Below are 13,648 nucleotides of genomic sequence, written 5' to 3' on the forward strand. Positions count from 1 at the left end.
TCACTCACAGTTTCTACAAGTCCAACTATGTGCAGCGTTTCCACTACTCCAGGCCTGTGATGAAAGGCACAGTGGATAAGAGCAACGAATTTGCTGTGAGTCTGCCGTATTATCCCTACTCCAGAAACACGCAATCACATCCCTACTGCTCACACACACACAAAACACACTTACTGTACACACATACACTTACACACACACACACACACACACACACACACACACACACTAAGTGATAAAGTGATAATGATTTGAACTTGTAATCAGAGGTGTCTGGTGTGTGATCTGTCTGTCTCCAGTCTATGTGGATTGAACGGACCACCTTCTCCACGGCCTACAAGCTCCCCGGCATTCTGCGCTGGTTTGAGGTCACAAGCATGACTCACGTAAGTGAAAGAGTCTGGGCCTGCCTTCACAACATCTACTCTTTAGTCACTACATAGTCATTTTACACTGCACTACAAAAACTGTTTGGTATTGTTTTTATTATAGAGAGACTTACCTAGCACTTTCTTGTAAGATCATTTTGACTTAATTTAATGGGCAGTCGGTCCTATTTTAAGATGTCTTATCAAGACAATTTTGCTTTACACACCCACTGGCAGCCACATTTGCTTGTTTTAAGTACAAGTATGCTTAGATTTGCTTGTTTTAAGTACAAGTATGCTTAGATTTGTAATAATTTGTCTTTTATTTGGAGGGCCATTTTTTTTCCCTGTGATCTTTGTTTATTCCCAATTGGTGCCTGTGTCTCCAGATTTTTTTACTTTGATATGGAAATGAAATATACATAGTACACATTGCACCTCTTCTGATCTGTATTATTGTCCCTAATAGGCCACCATCAGTCCCTTGGAGAATGCCATTGAGACGATGGGCAACACCAACGAGAAGATCCTCACCATGATCAACCAGTACCAGGGCGACGAGAGCCTTCCCATCAACCCCCTGTCCATGCTGCTCAACGGCATCGTGGACCCAGCTGTCATGGGAGGCTTTGCTAAGTATGAGAAGGTGAGGAATGAGAGGTCCAGCTGAGCTCAAAGATTGAGCCCAAGCTACAGAATGTACCACATATACAGTGCCCTCCACATTCTTTTGTACCCCTGGTCAATTTGAGCACAAAGACGACTTCAGATCGTCCAAATTCCTAGGTCTTACCTTCTCCTTGCATTCTTCTCTATGGCTCACCCCACTGCTTTTCTATGGAGTTCAGATCAGAGGACTAAGATGACCATGAGAGAGTCTTGATTTTGTGTTCAGTAAACCATTTTTGTGTTGATCTGGACATGTGTTTTGGTTCACTGACATGCTGAATGAGCCAGTCATGACACACTTTTAGTGTCTTGGCAGATTTGAACTGAAAGCGTTGAGGGTTTTCATTGAGTTCATGATACCATACACCCCAATGAGGCTCTCATGCGTTGGTTCAATTCCCAGCTTCCATCATTGTGCCCTTGAGCAAGGCATTTAACCCAGAATTGCTCTGGGGACAATCAGGCCCTTGTAATATAATTGACATATGTAAGTCGCTTTGGATAAAAGCATCTGATAAATGAATATATGTAAGTGCAAATGTCTTATGTTTTCACCAAACCCACATTAAGTGGTTCATGCCGAAAAGCTCAATTTTCAATTAGTCTTACAAAAGAACACCATTTCCTGACAAAGTCCCCCTAGCATTCAGCAACTCCAATTTACATTTGTAATTGAATCACAGGGAAGGCTTTTACCTGGCATGCCCTCTAAATAATCTATTAGCACACACCTCACTTTTGAAAAAGATTTCTTTGGAGACTCGGTGACCCCAAGATGCTACTTTTTTTCTCTAATTCTCCTGAAGGAGTTTTTTTTGTCTCTCTCACCATCCTCATTGTTGGTGGGAACAAGATAAACATGGGTCTTTGTAACGTCTAGGCATGCTTGTGAGATTTCCAGTTGATTGGGACTTCTTACCTTAATTTTTGTTTTAACTATAATCTTCAGCTGACTTTCCATTTTTTTATAACCATTCAGATTTAAAAGGTCAAGACACATTCCTTTTATTTGACTTGACCATGTTCTCCTGCCTTTCCTTTGTTGAAGAATGACTAGAGCATTTGACCTTAGTGAAACTGGAAGTCATGGATTACTGCTTGAAAGTTCATAGACACTCAAGAAATAAAATATAAACAGATAATTTTATAGATATAATATATATAGATAGATTTTATAGAATATAAAAAAAGATATTCTGAGATAAATCACCAAAAGATACATTTTTTATACCTCTTTCTACTCACCCATACCAGGTGAACATTTTTGTTTATGCCTCATATTGGTTGTGGTCTCCCTTTTGGTGTGGTGTCCCTGCTCCTGCTCCTCATCTCATGCTTGTGTGCTCTCATTGTCCAGGCTTTCTTCACAGAGGAGTACACGCAGAGCCATCCGCAGGACAAAGACAACCTCGCCCGCCTCAAAGATCTCATCGCCTGGCAGGTTAGTCACGCACACACACACACACACACACACACACACACCCCACATACACACACACACATGCACACTGTGCTTTCCCATATACTCTTCTCCATTTTTTTTTTTTTTTTCATTTTCTCTTATTCTGCCCCTCTGCATAACCACGTGCCATCATTGACGGTTTAGATTTCACTCCCCCCTGAGCAGAGATGCAAATGTAAACTGAGGCCTCAGGACACTGATATCAGAGGTTTTTTTTTTAAAATAGCACATTAAAGCATTAAACCGCTGTCACGGTTTCGCTCTCTAAACACCCCCCCCCCCCCCTCTAGGTTCCACTGCTGGGCAGAGGGATCTCGCTCCATGGGAAGAGGGTGATGGAGGACCTGCGGCCATTCCACGACCGCATGGAGGAGTGCTTCAAACAGCTCAAGAAGAAAGTGGAGATGGAGTACGGCGTCCGAGAGCTGGTGAGCAGCGGATGAGTGAAAGCCACCCAGCGAGATGCACTGATCACCAGTTGTGATGTTTGTTTTGTTAGACAGGATACAGTATTTGTTTTTTGTTGTTGTTTGTTTCATTTGTTTTTTCACTCTGTTTGTTCTGTCGCTCTCAGCCGGACATGGACGAGAGGAAGTCCACTCGTCCTCGTTCTGTTATGCGTTCCTACCGCCAGTCCATCATCTCCATCTCCTCGCTGGCCGGGTCCGAGTGCGGGACGCCCACCAAAACCCAGCCCGACAGGTAACCCCAGCAAAAGCCCAATCACTCAACACTGAGCTCCACAAGCAGTGGCCTCTCACACTCTTGATAGCCTTTACCCACACTTGACAAACTACACAATATGTGGGTTACTTTTGAAATGAAACACATAACTCACCTACTCCCTCTCCCTCTCCCTTTCTCTTTCCCTCTCTCTCCCCCTCTCCCTCTCTCTTCCTTTCCCTCTCTCTCTACCCCCCCTCTCCCTCTCTCTCTCTCTCTCTCTCTCTCTCTCTCTCCAGTTCTTTCCCTCCGGACTCCCCCACCCCCACCCTGCAGCGCTCCAGCGGCAGCATCAGCGTGATTGACGAGGGCGGCAACGAGGTGGAGGTGCGCCTGCGCAAGTCCAAGCGCAAGAAGAAGAGGAGCAGCATGATCTTCATCAGCGAGGAAAAGGAGAAGGCCTCCGACTCCAAGCGGGTACGAGGGGGGGCGGGAGTGGGGGCAGAGGAGGGTGGAGGAGGGTGGTGTGGAGAGTTTGGAGAGATGGAGGAGGTGGACTTGCGGTGTGCCTGAGGGGCAGGGATCTGTTCATGGATTTAAACTGCACTGGTGGTGTTTAGATGATCATTTTCTAACAGGAAACAATATGAGGGTGGAATCTGGATCATGTGATCCCCAGTTCCTTCAACTGAAAAGCAAGCTAACCAAAGCATTCCATATACCACTGTGTTTTTGTCAATTCAGAGAAACACTTAAATTCCTGTGATCCTGTTGTACGCCCCCGTTAACCTCTAATACTTTATAAGGTCTCGATGGTTACATGCTGAGAGTTGGCTCCACCTGTTCTCTTCAGAGTGTCAGGCTGATGTGTTGCTCTTTGCTGCCCCCTAGCTGTCTAAGAAGCAAGAGTTCCGCAGTGACACCAACCTGTCGGAGCCAAACCAAGGAGTAGGTCTTGCCAGCACCAACTCCAGATCGATGCCCACCATCACAGGTGAGATGCCAGCCAGAGAATGAACTTACTAATTAGCTAACTAATTAACTAACTGACACAGGTTATAGGCAAATGGGCCTGTATGTGAGATTGATGCATATTTATTATCCACTAAATAAGTATTAGTCATATACTGTCGGATATGTGATGTTCCACTATGTCATAGCAACGCACAAACATACACATATGTTTCGTTTGATTTGTCATATAAACCTGAATATAAAGGGAACCAATGCAAATGTGTCAAAAATGCAAAGTCAATGTAAATATAATAGAATAGAACTATGTAAATACTTCCACAAAGCCATACACTCACACACACACACGCTGACTTAGTGATGTGAGCTGCCTCTCTCTTTCTCCTCCTCATCTTCCTCCTCCTCCTCATCAGGCCTGTCTCTGTCTGTGGCCAATGGGGGAGAGGAAGTGGAGTCGGCACGTTCCAGGCGGGACAGCAAGAGCATGTCCGTGTGCGGCACTCTGCCCTCGGACAGAACCACGGACCGGCGCTCCAAAGGAGTCATCAACCTCCTGTTCAAGAGCAAGGTGAGATCAGTTTATAGTGCTGATCAATATGTCATCAGTCCAGTGTTAGAGCAACCAAGCACAGCTACGCCACTACTTATTTTCTTTATGTTTACTTCCCCACAGAGACATGAGTGACACTTTTTAATACAATCATTTTATTGCAAGTCACAGTTATTGCCTTTCAATTTTGCTTTTTGGAATCTGTGGTCATATAAGGCCTCTTTTTAGCCCCTGTTGAGCTGCAGAACATCATAGTTATCACATGCAAAACCTGGATACAGTGAGTTGGACATGTTTTATATGTGTGTTCCAGAGCTCCAGGTCAGAGGAAGGGAGGTCCACAGGGGACTTGACCACCGACAAAGATTCCAATCATTTCTAAACTCCTGTTTACAAGAAGACACCTCTTTATCGTAATCAAGCTCTGAGTCATTCCTCTGCTGTCTCTATGTGCCTTTGCCAAACTTCTGCCTGTCCATTTTAAATAAAAACACATTTTATAGATTTCTATTCATCAGCAGACAAGATTATTATCCTATTGTCACTATGGACTCCAGCTTGGAATATAATCTGTGCTGTACACATAATAAAGACATTTTTAGTGCCCTTGATTGTTAGTGTACGTTTCTGTAGTCTTCCCAAACCAAGAACAAGTGTCAACAATATCAGGCAGGTTTGGGCTAATATTTCCAAAGTAAGGTCAGAGGCTTAGGGAAGAGAAGTGTGTTACAATAACAATAACATAGGTTGACATGTGGCACTGCATTATGATTTGTGTCCTTAATGTTCTTACAAAACTTGCTCATGTGAAGATATTATTTTATTCAATGTCCAAGGCCTTCTGTTCAGTTGAAATATATAGGAGTTTGACTGCATGTCCATGTGGCCGAAGTTGAGAATATTTCAGACAATTGAGATGAACTGATAAAAGTGCTATGGCCCGAGAAGAGCGTACTTTACAAAATCAGAGTTCCGTCCAGTCCGTCATTTTGGACTAAGATGTCAAATGATGGCACTTATTTGCCCATTGGCCAGTCAGAAGATGTGTAGATTCCATCAGGAGCTCAAATATCCATTCGTAGTCAGTGAAAGATTTGACTGAACAGCACCACTAGTAACACACAACCACCAGACATGGAAATGATATTACCTGATGGGAATCAGACAGAAGAAATGTTAATGTGTTGCACTCAGACAGAAACATTTTTACTACCTACATCTACCACTGTAACTTTGCTCTAAAAGTGTAAGTGATGCCAGGTTTAAAATACGACCATGTAATCATGACTGTGTAGAAGAGCTTCACCTATCCACACACACTGTCCTGACACACCTGCCAGACATTTATGAAAGTAGTACAGATTAAGACAGTGTCAGGCACACACACTAACATGCTCACCTTTGCTGATAATAACCACGTCCACGGTACTGTGGACTGAAGCATAAGGCTTGCTTTCAGCAAACAATGTATAACTTCCTCCGTCCATTTTGCCCAGTTTGGACATGGGGTCAAATTGACGGGATACGGGATTCGATTTATGGTTTCCTTTGTACCAGGTGACCTCTGGTGGAGGATTGCCATCGACTACGCAGCCACTAAGAGCCTCATTCTCCCTCACCTCCAGTTTTGGAGGGCAGGTGATCACTGGACCATCTGAGTTCAAATCAAAAGAAATAGTTAAAAGAAGAAAGACAAGGAAAGAAATGTCAATGAATTCCATCTCTTTGGCCCACAATAGTTTAACATTCTCTTAGATGTCATAATGCAGCAGATGTTTGAATGTGGAGCTCTTACACAAAATCTCAATGTTCAAAGTTTGATTGACAGCTCCCACACCGTTCCTGGCAGTCACAGTGTACCGGCCTCCCTGCGCCCGGCTCAGGGGCAGCAGCGGATCCACCGAATGACCTTTGGACCAGGTGACCTCTGGGGGAGGGTTGCCATTAGCTGTGCACTTGGGAAGTATGTCGTTCTCTTTCACCTGGGCCTTCATAGAGCAACTGATCTCAGGGGCAACTGGTGTGTGTGTGTGTGTGTGTGCGCGTGTGTGTGTGTGTGTGTGTGTGTGTGTGTTAGAGAGAGCGAGGGAGAGAGAATTAAACATGTGTAAGTTCAAGAGAAGAGCAATATCACAGCACAAAGATGTAAAGATATGTAACATCAAATGACAACTCATCGCCATCCTAAAAACAGTGATGGGAAGAACACCATAACATCTCATTATAACAATACCATACATTTTGCGTTACTGAGGGCAAATTACGCACTGGAGAATTAGGTAGCAATAAATAATATTAGAGCCCATAAAAGATTATATAGAATACAGAATAAACAATAGATTGATATGGAGGATTTAGGGATTAAGGGGAAATTATATTTTCTTCCTCTAAATTGTTTAATCTTTTTAATCTTGAAGCAATTACATTTTTCCACATCAATATGAGAACACATCACCTACACAAAATCTCAATATCCACAGTTTGGTTGGAATCTCCCAAACTGTTTTTGGCCATCACAGTATACTGGCCTCCATCCTTCCTCCTTAGAGCTGACTGGGGATCCACCTGCTGGTGACCTTTGAACCAGGTGACCTTTGCAGAGGGGTTGCCCTCAGCTGTGCAGTTGGGCAGTCTCTCATGCTCTAGCAGCTGGACCTTTGATGAACAGTTGATCACAGGAGCAACTGCAGAAGAAAGGAAAAGGGGATGAAAAGATGAAGAGATAATGGATAATATAGACCCTTTCAAGAGAGTTCCATTATCAGCATCATAGTTGGCCCCACAAGACTTCCTTTTCAACATTCCATATGTTATCCATATGCAGAGGAAGTAGATTGGGAACCAAATAGAACGTTCAAGCATTGTTTTTGTTTTTATTGTTGAAAGGGTCTATGGACCCTTTCAAGAGAGTTCCATTATCAGCATCATAGTTGGCCCCACAAGACTTCCTTTTCAACATTCCATATGTTATCTTAATGTAAAGGAAGTAGATTGGGGCCCAAATAGAATGTTCAAGCATTGTTTTTGTTTTTGTTGCTGAAAGGGTCTATACAGGACACTGATCACATCATGCACTGGGCAGTGTTGGGGAAAAGCAGGGAGAGGAGAAGAGAAACAGATACACCCTCACAATAACAAGTTTGGAAAGAGTTGTGTTGAGAAAATAAATAATAATAATACATCTGATTATGTGAGTGAGTACACTCTTAAAACGAATCTGTTGAAAACAACACAACTTGCGTTGTTTTTTAACACATCTCTGTGTTCAGATAGGGACAACACATTCGTTTTAAGAGTGAATGCTTTTAGACCACATACTCCAGAAGCTAAAACAACTAGATATACCGCAGAGCGGTACAAAATATGACCGCCGCCCAGTCCAGCACATTTTTTCCACAAAAATAAATCACGCTGAAAGGCCTATATGATTCTAACTGTCTCACTAAATTGCATTATCCACACTCAATTCTCACTGGTATCTGCTAGACAACAAATACCAAAACATGATTAGTTCATAGATTTCACATGTAAAATTCATTTTATACAACCCCACCTCCATCTTGCCTGTTCATAATTCTGAGAAATTCTTGAATTGTGTGCATGTGTGCATGTACATGTTTATGTTATGTGTGTGAGTGTGTGTGTGTGTGTGTGTGTGTGTGTGTGTGCGCGTGTGTGTGTGTGTGTGTGTGTGCATGCTTGTGTGTGTGCCTGCGTATGTGCCTGTGCATGCATGCGTACATATGTCTGTGTGAGTATGTGTCATACGTATGATTACTGTGAATGTATGTGTGTGTGTGTGTATCTGTTTGTGCACATGTGTGCACATGAAATGGGTTAACATGACCCCTGGAGGCAAACATACGGAAAAAAATGGTCATCCTAGGCCCTACAGTTCTCAAGATATTCACAGAGAACTGTGTCTGCCCTACCCTCCTTTCGGGGGGTCCAGTCCAGCGGGGGGGCTACAGATCAAAACGAAAAACAACGGTTCCATGCTATCCATGTGGGGTTACATGCCCACCAAGTTTTGTGTACCCCGGTCTTTCAGTGTCGCGGGAATCCTTGTTGGTGTACGTCACTAAATGTACACATAAATTATTTTATTGTAAGGCCCCCCATGAACGAAAGTACACAAAACTTGGCATGCATTCGGAGGGTGTCATAATGATCCTACATTTTTAATTTCGTGCAGTTTTGACCTTGTCAGCCAGAGATATTGTGATGAAAACACCTAATTTTTTGCTTTTTAATTTTTAACTAGGTGGCGCTATACATGAAATAAGTGGTAATGGGATGGGTTGACATGCCCCCTTAAGACCTACATACATAAAAAAGGTGGACCTCCTAGGCCTCACGGTTCTCGAGATATTCACAGAAAACTGTCTCCGGGCACCTACAGGCCAGTTGGTGTATAGTAACATAAATTAATTAATTGTGTGGCCCGCCATGAACGGAATTCCACAAAACTTGGCGTGCATACAGAGGGTGTCATAATGATCCTACACTTCCAATTTCGTGCAGTTTTGACTATGTTAGGTCACAGATACCTGTGATTACAACACCTCATTTTTACTTTTTTGTGTTTAACTGTGGCGCTATACATGAAATGAGTGGTTATGGAATGGGTTGATATGGCCCCTTGAGATCAACATACAAAAAAAAATGGTCCTCCTAAACCCTACGGTTCTCGAGATATTCACAGAAAACTGTGTCTGCCCTACCCTCCTTTCGGGGTGTCCAGTCCAGCGGGGGGGCTACAGATCAAAACGAGAAACGATGGTTCCATACTATCCATGTGGGGTTACATGCCAACCAAGTTTTGTGTACCCCGGTCTTTCAATGTCCCGGGAATCCTTGACAGAAATTTGGGCATGCGAAAAATAAAAAAAAATAAAAAATCTGACTAAACCTATATGACCGCCGCTTCGCTGCGCGGCGGTCATAATAACATCACTGAGAAAGAGGAATAGACTTACAAAGCACATAAATCCAAAGGGGCGCTGAGCTCTTCACCAGATGAGTCTGAAGTCCTTCGAGCTGGAGCTCAGCCTCACATCTGTACTGGGCTCCATGCTCCTCTCTGCTGGCAGTGAGCTGAAGTGTTTGTGTCACCGTCACATTTTCACTTCTATCTCCATGGACTGTGGTGTTACTGATGGGGGCATGTGAGAGCTGCTGCTGACCTTTAAACCATGTCACGCTGAGATGGTCATATGGAGCCACATCCTCTATCACACACTGTAGCTGGACAGGCTGCCCCTCAACAAACTCACCAACATCATTTACAACATGAATGGACACTCTGGCAGGAGGCTCTGGTGAGAAACAGAGGGAGACAGACATTTCATTTCTCTTGATAAGAGCTGTAAGATTTTGTTGAGGATCATAAATTGCAGCAGAGTTCTAGTGGTCTTAAAAAGAACAGTTGCAATTTAATTGCTCTGAAGTATACATTGGTGTAGATACTGCATGGAAGACCTTGCTTCATTAGATTTAGAAATCATTCAAGTGCTATTATTTTAGTCCCAGCATAACTGCTTCCTCTAGAGGCTAGGAGTAGTACTGTCATCCTCTGTTCCCAAGGCAGTACAGTTTCAGGTTGGAGGTAAATAATGTATTTCAAACTCCAAAACACAAAGCTTGAGGAAGGCTATGTGATTATGACATTGGAGTTTACAGTAAATGGAACAAGTGGTTGTATCATCCTTTATTTACTGATCCTTTATAAGTATCCAGAGAAGACATACTTGTAGTTGAAAGTCTACACTAACTGTCTGAAAACATTTGTGTGTCTTTTACACTTGTCACTTTTAGAGATGGGGTAATTGTCTATCGATTCCATATGTAGCCTGCTTCACAGTTGTAGCAGAGGTTACAATCAGGAGGAAGAAATGCACATTTACAAAATACGGAACTTTCACTCACTGTATATTGTAATGCTGAGAGGATGTAAACACTGTCCCTGTGTATCAGACACTGTGTAACACTGTATACCGTCTGTCAGAGCCCATTCAGTCACACTGGCTACTGTCCAGAGGAGGTGTGCACCACCTTCACTTGCAGCTCCCACAGGCGTTTCCCATCCTATCATGTTTACTGCATTGTCTGTGGTGGTGCAGTTTGCCTGGGCAGGATCTCCATATCTAACCAGCAGATGAGGGGGGTGGATAAAAGGGCCATTGCAGGTTTGTGAACACACTGTGAAAACACCAAAGTGACTCATCAGAATTTAACTTCAGTCCAAGAACCAAAAAAAGCTCATACACTATTTAGAAAAAAAATAAGAAAACAGAAAAGAACAGAGGTGGTGTTGTTAGAAACATCCAATAGGGAACCTGCACTGCCATGGGAAAGGTTGAGTACAAAGCAGGTCAGGGACCTTTAACCTTTAAAGAACACACTCACTAACGTCATGTGTTCTCATAAAAGGTGTGACCAAGCCAGGAGGATGAGGTAAAGGGAAAAATTCATCCGTCTTTGTCTTTATGGTTGTGCTTGGCAGATCAATGCCCATTGTCTTTCCTTCACCCCAGTACCTAGTCCCCTGGGCCATGTCATTACACTTGGACTGGAGGCAGGAGAGCATTTAGAGTTTGCCCAAAGAAAGGAAGGGAGGGAGGCCAGCAGAGGAAGGAAACGAAACGCCCGCCTAGCCTCACTGGGAATTCCCGGACACTCGTGCTGATTATTGTAAATTCTAATTGTGAGTGATGGAGAGTGTGTGTGTGTGTGTGTGTGCTTCATATATAAGCATATACATAGGATCTCTCTCTATTGTGTGTATGGGTGTGCCTGTGTTGGTGTGTGTGTGTGTGTTATGTGTAGTAAAGTGCATTTGATCAAATAACATGTTGATAACTGTGCTAAAACCTACCTTACCTTCAATCAACCTATTCTGAGTGTTCCAGTCAGGTATAAGTATATACTCTTTTAATCCTGTGAGGGAAATTTGGTCTCTGCATTTATCCAAATCCGTGAATTAGTCAAACACACAGTGAGGTGAAGCACACACTAACCCGGAGCAGTGAGCTGCCTGCTACAGCGGCTCTCGGGGAGCAGTGAGGGGTTAGGTGCCTTGCTCAAGGACACTTCAGCCGCCGTGGATGTGGGCATGGGAGAGCAGTGCTCAACCACTTCCCCCGCCCACATTTTCCCTACTGGTCGGGGATCGAACTGGCAACCCTTCGGTTACAAGCCCAGTAGGCCACGGCTGCCCCCCCAAAATGTTTCTTCTCTGTCATTTCTGACAGATGAAACTCCAAAGGTCTCTTATACTGCTGTGGATAGGCGGTATCTATCATCCAGTAGTGAGTCTATAGCTGAATTAACAGTGGTTGCTTAAGTGCTCATTATCAAGCATGGATATAATTAAATAACAAATGACAAGAAAAAAAAATACATTACATAAATAAATCTGGTGAATCACTATTGTCACATAGCTCATTTACTTGTCACATAGCTCTTTTTCTGAGAACACTTGGTGAGACAATCATAACCACCTTGAACTGTGCCACAGTGACTGCATTTTTCTAATAAGCCAAACTTTAACGTAAATATATCCTTCTAACAGTCTAAATGCTCTCTATTTGTTATACGTAAGCTAGCAATTTCCAACTACCTGAAACACTTACCTGATGCCATCAACGAGAGGAGCAGCACCGAGCTGGTGAGGAAACAGCCGTACACACACATCTTGAAACTAGACTGTGCTTGACCAGACACTCCAAACGTCTAACCAGTCCTGTCGCTGTCCCTTTATGAAATCGCCTGACCGCTCCTTCTCTCTGTTAGATTGTGCCATACATGCATTGTGCTCTTTGGGTGGTCCACCAGAGGAAGGAAAAGGCAGTGAACTTCTGGAGATGAAGCCCCATCCCTCTGCGTCTTTCAGAAGCGTTCAGTACTTCGGCACTTCGGACACTTCACAACAGGTTAACAAAAGCTTGCTCGCATCATACCACATCAGTGTTTCAGGCAATAGAAAAAGCATAGTCCATGCCCCTCGGTTGACCCGTGATGATCCCGTGTAGTTTTGCTAACCTGTGCACACAGGGAGTGCTGTTGATGTTTTACATTCCTGTGGCTGGAGTGGCTAATGTGATTCATGGCTATTAATAGGCCAGGGTAAGGGACTGCTGGAACTGTCATTGTGCAGGGTGTCACAGCTGGATCCAAGTCATTTGTTTGGCTTTTCAGAACAACATTGATTGGAAGGATAACACAGGAATGTCAACTTACTCAACAAGAAAAGAAAATGGTTATGTGACTCATTCATTTATTGTCAAATTGAAGACAAAAAACACACATTTAAAAGCACATTTGTAAAGCAAATTTGTGAAGATTTGTTGTCGGTTTTTAAAATGACAAGATCATAATATTCAAAACATTGCTTGGGGAGGTATTTCTCCAAAACTGTTGGTTGATTCACATTCCTATTTATTTCTTAATAGACATCATTGGCAAAGCTGACACACTCAGGTCAAGAACTAAGCAGTGACACACTCTGATGGGATAACTGGATAGATACTTGATGTGTAATACATTGGGAACATATTAAACAGTAACAATGCAGATATTGTCATATTAATATGTATATAAGGGGAAATTATTTTAATATGCAAAATAGAAATTGTGTAATATCTGTTGTCTTTTCCGTATTTAATTGGTGATTCAAAAGTTCCCCATGGATATTCACTTTTGAGAGAAAAAGCATTAATTTCACATTGGCTATTATGCTGTCACTATAACATTATGCAAAATATTTTACTATTACCATTACATAAACAGTGTAATAACAAAATTCACTGCATCCAGACCACTGTTTTCAGAGATGTTGAGTGCATGACTGCATACCTGACAGCCTATGAAACTACAAGTCGGACTGAATGTCTTTAATGAATGTAATCATTTTGCCACTGTAAATTAATTTCATTCCTGAGTGGCTCTACATCTTCAGGTGGA

At 42.9% G+C, this 13,648-nt stretch overlaps 2 protein-coding genes across 2 annotated transcripts in view; one reads left to right on the forward strand and one right to left on the reverse strand.

Annotated features, from left to right (window-relative positions):
* The window catches only part of LOC121694126 (dedicator of cytokinesis protein 2), a 104,463-nt gene extending 99,173 nt beyond the window's left edge, over positions 1-5,290 (forward strand). Inside the window, exons 42-51 of the mRNA XM_042074091.1 lie at positions 11-95; positions 300-386; positions 838-1,014; positions 2,395-2,478; positions 2,790-2,927; positions 3,074-3,201; positions 3,462-3,639; positions 4,054-4,156; positions 4,548-4,702; positions 4,998-5,290. Coding sequence (XP_041930025.1) covers positions 11-95; positions 300-386; positions 838-1,014; positions 2,395-2,478; positions 2,790-2,927; positions 3,074-3,201; positions 3,462-3,639; positions 4,054-4,156; positions 4,548-4,702; positions 4,998-5,066 — 1,204 coding nt within the window. The 3' untranslated portion in view covers positions 5,067-5,290. The remainder of the gene's footprint in view (positions 1-10; positions 96-299; positions 387-837; positions 1,015-2,394; positions 2,479-2,789; positions 2,928-3,073; positions 3,202-3,461; positions 3,640-4,053; positions 4,157-4,547; positions 4,703-4,997) is intronic.
* A 246-nt stretch (positions 5,291-5,536) lies between these two features.
* LOC121694134 (hemicentin-2-like) lies at positions 5,537-12,622 on the reverse strand. Its single transcript, XM_042074113.1, has 7 exons — positions 12,319-12,622; positions 10,613-10,885; positions 9,664-10,002; positions 7,144-7,368; positions 6,480-6,701; positions 6,084-6,338; positions 5,537-5,834 (listed from the first exon to the last, which is right to left on the reverse strand). Exons 1-7 carry the CDS (start codon positions 12,377-12,379, stop codon positions 5,767-5,769), a joined length of 1,443 nt encoding a protein of 480 aa, XP_041930047.1. The 5' UTR covers positions 12,380-12,622; the 3' UTR covers positions 5,537-5,766.
* Positions 12,623-13,648: the final 1,026 nt, after the last annotated feature.

This window comes from Alosa sapidissima, chromosome 20 (genome assembly GCF_018492685.1).
Source record: "Alosa sapidissima isolate fAloSap1 chromosome 20, fAloSap1.pri, whole genome shotgun sequence".
Classification (NCBI taxonomy): Eukaryota; Metazoa; Chordata; class Actinopteri; order Clupeiformes; family Clupeidae; genus Alosa; species Alosa sapidissima.